Source organism: Telopea speciosissima, chromosome 7 (genome assembly GCF_018873765.1).
Source record: "Telopea speciosissima isolate NSW1024214 ecotype Mountain lineage chromosome 7, Tspe_v1, whole genome shotgun sequence".
Classification (NCBI taxonomy): domain Eukaryota; kingdom Viridiplantae; phylum Streptophyta; class Magnoliopsida; order Proteales; family Proteaceae; genus Telopea; species Telopea speciosissima.
The window spans coordinates 22,813,769-22,821,470 of record NC_057922.1 but is presented as its reverse complement, the minus strand read 5'-3'; the positions used below and the strand labels follow the sequence as shown (position 1 = coordinate 22,821,470).

Below are 7,702 nucleotides of genomic sequence, written 5' to 3'. Positions count from 1 at the left end.
GATCATCTTGAAAACTTCCTCTACTCCTTCAAACACCGCCTAAAATCCCTAGCCTCCTCTGGGCTTTGTATGTCATCGTGCAATCGCAATGTCATCATCATCATCATCATCATCATCATCATCATCATTGTATCGCCTTCCTCCTCCCATCGAACTCCCCACCGTATCCTCAAGTTGTTCTCTTATCCTTTTTGCTTGTCGCTACCCCTTCCTCTTCTTTCTTCCCTCAAACTATCACCAATCTCCCCTGGCTACTTTTGCAAAGAGGGACCATATGACAACCTACAACATCTTTAGATCCTCCAAATTTGTGATGTTGTTTAAGTCTCCACTGACCCACCTCCCATAAATTGCATGTGTGCTTTAATAGTTACATATAGATTTTCTCTTATCCCCATCAATGGGAGTACCATGTAACCATGCAATGTCACCCCTATGCCGGCTGGCTGGTCTCTCTTGTTCCCTCTCGTTCTCTTTGTTCCTCCGCCCCTTTGTTGACTACTTTCCCCACCTTTTGCTTTCGCCTTCGCACGTTGTCTATCACGATCCGCCATAATGATACTTGTTTACCGTGCAATTTAAGTAACACAAATAATTAAAAACTTAATGTAGATGCACTTCAATTGACACTTTTAGATTACTAATACACTTGTATAGTTATTTAATATTTTCCCCTAACCCTTATATTTTTCACATAATTAAAACCAATTTTTATATATAATGTTAATATAAGTATTGACCTAACACAACAAAACAAAAAATTAGTAAACATAATATACATGTAATGCATCTCAAAACATATAGAAATAACTTTCATATTTTTCATTATTTTTAAACTTAAAACTCTTATTTTTCCTTATTTATTTTTGTTTTTTTAATTTTTATATATTTTCTTAATTTTCGAAAATTAAAAGAATTATTTAAGAGCAGAAAAATAAATCCGACAATCGTGAAGCCGTAGATCGGCCATTGGTGTCTAACATATATTTAATTCATTACCATCTAAGTCATATTACCCCTAATTATTTCCTATTTTAGTTGTAGGAAAATGAATTTTTAAAACCAGAAAAAAATAAAAAAATACATATGGGAAAAAATTTCGACACCGTGAGGCTGTAGATCGGCCTCCGGTGTCTAACATATATTAATATCATCAACATCCAACAACATTTGTACAAAGTTTTTAAAAAAAATAGTTTTAGAGAAATATAATTTACCTTAAATAATGAAAATAGGCTTGGATGATGAACTTAGATGACCCTCCGACGTCTTCCCGAGCGACAAGGAGCTTCAACAATGCTTGGATGAGGCTTGGAAGGGAGGAAGAAAAGCAAAAAATGAGGAAGAAGAGAAAATTTGATTTTTCAGCAGCTCTCGGTCGAAATATCGACCAAGAGCTGCGAAATATGGAATTATAAGGCCCTTAGTGTGACACTATTTGTCACTTTTTACAATATCTCGCGATATATCGTGAGATCCACGATATATCGATTGAGATATTGTATTTTTATGTTTCGGAAGTGTTTCGTATCTCGGACATGTCGAGATTCACGAAATATGGCGATATATCGCCGATATTTCGCGAGATTTTATACCATGCCCTCAAGTCAATAGAATGAAAAACTTTACTGTCACGACCCAAACCTAGATACAGGTAAAGGTACAGCCCTCACGGGCGTTGATCAAACGATCGTTAAATCATGCGGAATCATTCAAAACAAATCATCAAATTCAAGTTTCAAACAGAGAATGAATGACATAAATCAAAACCTGCAACAATGGTTGGTCAAACAGATATGGTTACAGGTTATTTAATCAATGAAAACCAAATGAAAACTCAGAGAACGGTTCGATACTAACTTGCTGGAGTTTGATTAGCAGATTAGTAATAGGAGACAAACCAAGAAAAAGAAGAAAGTAGAAGAAGAGAAAGATTTCACCATCAGGACCAGGTTAGGTTTCACCACCTTCGGCTGCTTTTAACTCACCATGGAGTAAGAGCTTCATAAGAAAATGTTCTTTCTTTTGTCAAAATCGTGGGGTAGGTTGCTCTCCTTCTTTATTTATAATAAAGCAAATAACCAATTACAAATTAGTAACCCAAACCATGTGGTGGCTTCATTTAGGCTAGGTAACTAAGTTATATTACAAATAAGTAACACAAATCATGTGGTGGTTACATTTAGGCTAGGTAACTAAGTTGTTCATTCCAAGAAAATAGAAAGTAAGAAATTAGAAAGTCCTACTTACTAACATGGAGATATACAAAATTAAAAACTTAAATAAGCCAGCAATAAGATCTTCCTCCACTTCTCTATTTTCAATGGGACCCACCAAAGATCTTCTAAAAGTTCTATCCATGCAAAGGCCTATGGGACCCACAAATCTGTCAAAATATCTTCCTCAACCGCTGTGCTGGTCAATGACTACATGGGCAAAAACATGTGCTTTAAAATATGGGCTTAAGTATAACCATTAAATGTACCTAGGTATGAGCCTGACTATGACTGTCGATGGCCAGAAAAGGGTTTGGTTTGGACTGGTTATAACTTAATTCAACTGGACCATAGGGGTCTGTTTGGGCTGACCTTGTACTGCATCACAAACAGGGAAACACACTATCCAATGTAATATAGCCAAATAAAATAAAAGATTACATGCTATCTTTCCCAATAAAGATAATAAATATTTACCAAGCTCCCCCTTTGGATCCAAAAGTTGGGTTGGGATGCTTCCATCTCTGCTTGGGCTTCTATAGCGGGTTGTGTTGGTCCAACCACCTCAACACCACTGCATTATACACAATTTGGGCTAGGGGGTATGTACATGTGGAGTCACATGACTTTGTAGTAACACATGTAAAACGATGACTTTCATTTGTGTGCATGAGAAAAATGGAAGACATCATTTGTTTTAGCAGAAAAATTTTACAGGAATTGTCTTAGGTCAAAGACATTTTTATAGGAATAAAAATTGGAAACTATTTAACTCAATGTAATGTCTATATGGTATCTTGATCAATCATACAGTTGCCACCCATGGACGACATTACCCTATCATATGGTTGGATTCATTTACTTAGCAAACCATGTCAAAAAATGTTCCGTTGTCATTTACAACCATAACAAAGATAAATGACATTGAAATGAGCAGAATCAAGGTAGAAAAACAGAATGCCCAACATATGTAAATGACATATGATCACCAACATATTCTCCAGCTTCTCACCCCACCAAAAGTTGGGAAAAAAAACCCTTTAATGGGGTTCACTAACTGGTATATTTGAAACGGATTGCTGACACCTATTTCCTGGGGAAAGCTTCCCCTTCTTTTGCTTTCTTCCATTATAGATGTAGGCCAGTACTTTGATGCCAGTAAATCAGTTCTATTCCTATGTAGTTGAAGTTTGTTGGCTCTGCTAGCAATTGAATCGCAACTGTTATGTTTGTGGATTTTTTCTAGGTGCAACCATGGTTCCTATCAGTTGGACAGAAATGCAATGCCCATTGACAGGTCAAACTGAACAAAGAAAGGTGGCGAAGGTTGAGGTTGACAAACCCAAATAGGGGGTGAACTGCATGTGCTGCAATGATATATATGTTCTTCATTCACCCACTTTCATGAGAATGATAGAGAAATTCAAAAGGCTGAAATTTTGGTCGTTCGAATTGCTGTTGTATATTTTGATATATATTCAGTGCTTCCTGATTAGTGGTTTGCAAATTACAACTTCTCTATCATTCCTTTGCCCATCAGTGTGTTCTCATATTGCTAGAATCTTGTATGGCTACACTCTCACACCCCCCCCCTCCCCAACAAAGTGAATGTGATACTGGTCTGATTGGTTGTAAAACTGTTTCGCTGTCGGATGCTAGTTGCTGAGGCTTAAGTTTGGATTCGGCACAGAACTTGCAATACATGCAACAAAACAATGTTTATTAGTTCTTGTCAACCTTTAGTATATTATGTGAATTTTTCCAGAGCTATAGGTTCTAAACCTACTTATAGTTCAATTGCTTTGGTTTGTTGGTGTCTATTGTTTTTTTTTTTTTTTTCCCATTTTCAGTTCCTGTATTTGAATTTATCAAACCTACCATCTGATTTGTCACTCATCTTTTACAGTTATACTAGAACACTGCTATAATTCTACCAAAAAAAAAAAGAAAAAGAACACTGCTATAAAAGTACATGTATGGTATCACATGAATAGGTTAATTTTGGACCTAAACAATCACGGGTTTTAATTATTCAATAGTCAATCTTGATTTTGACATGAAACTGAGTGCCCAAAAAGGTGCCAAAAATGAAGATATTTCCACTTTTAGTTTATTTCTGAGAAGTATACAAAATGTATGGTGTAGAATGCATGGGCAGCTCTGAGAGGGAAATATCTCATATTTCAATTCTCATAGATGAATTTTAATGTAATCCATTGACTTCACAATCTCTGTGACCTTAGTTTCAGGTCATTTGAATTAGTAGTAGTCATCTGACATAAGAAATACATGCAAAGCCATGGATATTGATATTGGTCTATAATAGGGAGGTTCTAAGTCATGTTTCTCATGGTACCTTTCTTGTTTGTTTGGTTATGATTCTGCCATTGGGTTCACAGTTGCCTTAGTCGGTTGGACATCCAGGAGACACCCATCATCAATCTCTGACCTTTTTGAGGTCCGTCCAACCGACCTTGCACCTGCCCTCCTTGACCATCTCTTTGCTTCTCTCTCTGTTACTCTCAAAGGTCATTTAGAGTGTTTCTGCATCCATAATTCCAATTCCTACTATTCTTACCCTACTATGAAGTTGCAAAGGAAGGAGTTTTCATTCTTTTGTTTTTTTTGGAGACAGGAGGGGTATCCGACTTTAGGCCGATTAAATCCTCTCGGGCTCGTACATGACCCCCGCACCACGCACGAACCGGGAGCTTCTGGACCCTAGTGAGCCACCTACTCCCTAGTGAGCCTTAGGTGGGTGGCCCCAAGAAATTATGCAGCGGTGAAGGTTTCATTCTTTTTGCTTACCAGGTTTTTGTTTTACCACTCAAATATGATTGGTGGGTATCCTCTCAAAACACATACTGCCTTTGCCAATCCACCAATGATTTTTAATAAATTTTGCTGTGCTTCCTTACGTGGAGTGTATTATTGCAAGGTTTAAAGTTTTGGTATCGGATATTGTACCAAAAGGGTGAATTTAAGAGACATAACACATCGGAAAGATGGATTACCTGTATTATATTAAAAGCATAAGCAACCATGTCCTCAAACTCGTACCTCGTAGGTGCTTTGTGATTATACTTCCCTTTATCCTTTTACCCTTTTCCACGGTATAGGGATCATCTACTGTTTCCTACTGTTCTGGTAAACCACTAGATGCTCTTTTTCCTGTTGTTTCTAACTCGCCTAATTCCAGCTGCACAGTAGATCCTTCGCTATTTCTGTCATCTGGTTATGACATTTAGTTTGGCTTCACTATGTGAAACTCATCAAACACATCTTTGTTGATCCCACAACTTGAACCCCTTCACACCTTTCTCAAAGCAAAGAATGATAATAAATTACGGTCTCTTAACAGTCCTTTGGAATCAGCCCACTTATGCAAGCGACGAAATCTAAAGCATCATACCCCAACCAATTTGCCTCATATTGTGTCTTGGCGCAGGTGCCACGCAGCTACGCATGGTTGTTTTTCCCAAGATATACATACGGAGAGGCAGGGACAATCATGATCGACGTGTGCCACCATCTTCTGATTAACAAAACCTGGAGGGAAAAGAGATGTTGAGAGAGAGAGACTTATACACCTAGGATCCGTGCTGTCATAGATTTTAACAGAACAAGCGGTGGCATTTAAAAGAGAAAATAATATATTATATTAAAAAAATAAAGAGTCCTTCTAGGCATCACCATGCTTAGTGATGTCTACCACTTTGCTATTTGCCACTTAGCTTCGTACATCTTAATGTCCAAATTTTAGTCTAGTGTACGCAAAGAAAATTGTTCAAACTCTAATTTAAATTGTTAGTAAAATTATCAAAATGCCATCATATAGGGATGAATATAAAATACAAAATGGCTTCACTTTTGTAATTTTAGCTACCTCCTCTACTCATCTTAAGTTGAAATGGTACCAATAAGATGTTTGTTTGATCCTTCATCACATAGATTAACTCATGCACTGCCATGTGACAAATAATCGAGCATTATACTTTACTGGTTTTTCTCTTTCTTTCTTCTTGAGTTCGATATCGTTGGATGTTGCACCTGTAGGTGTCAACATCTCCACCCCGAACTACACCGTTCTGCACCATGGGGTAATTGGAGAGGGTTTTGATACATATATGGAGAGAGCTGAGGAGGCGCCAATAGCCAATGTGTCAGTCAAACGTTCAAAATCACTGCCCACTGATACACTGACAAGTGTTCTCTATCAGTCCAGATAATCTGGTCAACCCTTTGACTAGATAGACATAGGGACACACGACACACAGTTCCCCAAAAAGGTCACCACTCGGTTTCTCCGCGCAAAATATCGCCGACAAACAAAAAAATTACTCGGGGCAAAATCTCATCCACTGATTATCATCCCAACTTAAAAACAAGGTCCCACCATATCATAAACCCCATCAGAAAACCCATTAGATCAGAATCTGTTTCTGTGATCTTTGAAATTAACGTCAACAATTCAATCTCAACCATCATCTTACATGCTATATGTTGCATGGAAAACTAACCCCATCATGGCATCTCAAATTGATTTGATTCTTCTTCTTGTAGTCTCTTCTCACGTCCGGACCTCTAGAGGTCTTCTTATTCTACAAAGATTCCTTCTTTCCCATAATATATATATCCAAAGAGAGCTAATAAAATAGATCAGAAAAGAAAACTCAACACAACCCATCACTCCCTCCACTCTTTGCGTTCTTATCTTCTCCTTTCTTCTTCTTCTTCTTCTTCTATGATGGAGTCCAAGCCCAGCTCAACAATCAATAATCTTAGTATCACTGTAGAGAGAAATCCATCTGAATCACGCTTATCTGAACTGGGTATCAAGTCATGGCCCAAGTAAGTTCTCTTTCTCTTCTCTTCATGAAAATACAAAAAAAAAAAAAAATTCTTCATTCTTTGAGTGGTTCTCATGTTGTTGTTTGGTTCTTGTTAATATCTTGTTGTTTGTCATCAACAAAAGATGGGGATGTCCGCCGGGGAAATTCCCTCTGAAATTTGATGCAGAAGAGACATGTTATTTACTGAGAGGAAAAGTGAAAGCTTACACAAAAGGGTCGCCGGAGTTTGTTGAGTTCGGTGCCGGAGATCTTGTTACCATACCAAAGGGTCTCAGTTGCACTTGGGATGTAATGGTTGCCGTTGATAAGCACTACAAATTCGATTCTTCTTCTTGAGTTCTGATTCATGTTCTAATTTTTGTTTTTTTTTTCTTGTTTTTTTGGGTCTAATTATTTATAAATTTAGTATGTTAATATTCTTGGCCTTCTTTTTTTTTTTTTTTTTTTTTTTTTTTAATATTTTAGTGATGTGTATGGATAGTCAAAGTAAAGAAATATCAATCAAGTTAATGCACATCCCATTCAAAGATTTTTTCTTTGACTGACCCTTTTAAATCTGTCTCTTTGACTGGTCAATTTCAGATATTTCCTTTTTTGGTGAAGGAAGTGAAAAGGCATTACTTTTGTGAGTTG

General features: G+C 37.2%; 1 protein-coding gene across 1 annotated transcript; it reads left to right on the top strand.

Annotated features, from left to right (window-relative positions):
* Positions 1 to 6,880: 6,880 nt before the first annotated feature.
* Positions 6,881 to 7,405, top strand: LOC122668364. The gene is made up of 2 exons (XM_043864944.1): positions 6,881 to 7,067; positions 7,192 to 7,405. The coding sequence occupies exons 1-2, from the start codon at positions 6,961 to 6,963 to the stop codon at positions 7,403 to 7,405; spliced, it is 321 nt and encodes a 106-aa protein (XP_043720879.1). The 5' UTR covers positions 6,881 to 6,960.
* Positions 7,406 to 7,702: the final 297 nt, after the last annotated feature.

Bases quoted from the DNA above. Each gene is read 5' to 3' on its own strand.
- LOC122668364 (XM_043864944.1), top strand. From the start codon at position 6,961: ATGATGGAGTCCAAGCCCAGCTCAACAATCAATAATCTTAGTATCACT. The intron at 7,068-7,191 runs GTAAGTTCTCTT...CATCAACAAAAG, and splicing joins GGTATCAAGTCATGGCCCAA to ATGGGGATGTCCGCCGGGGA.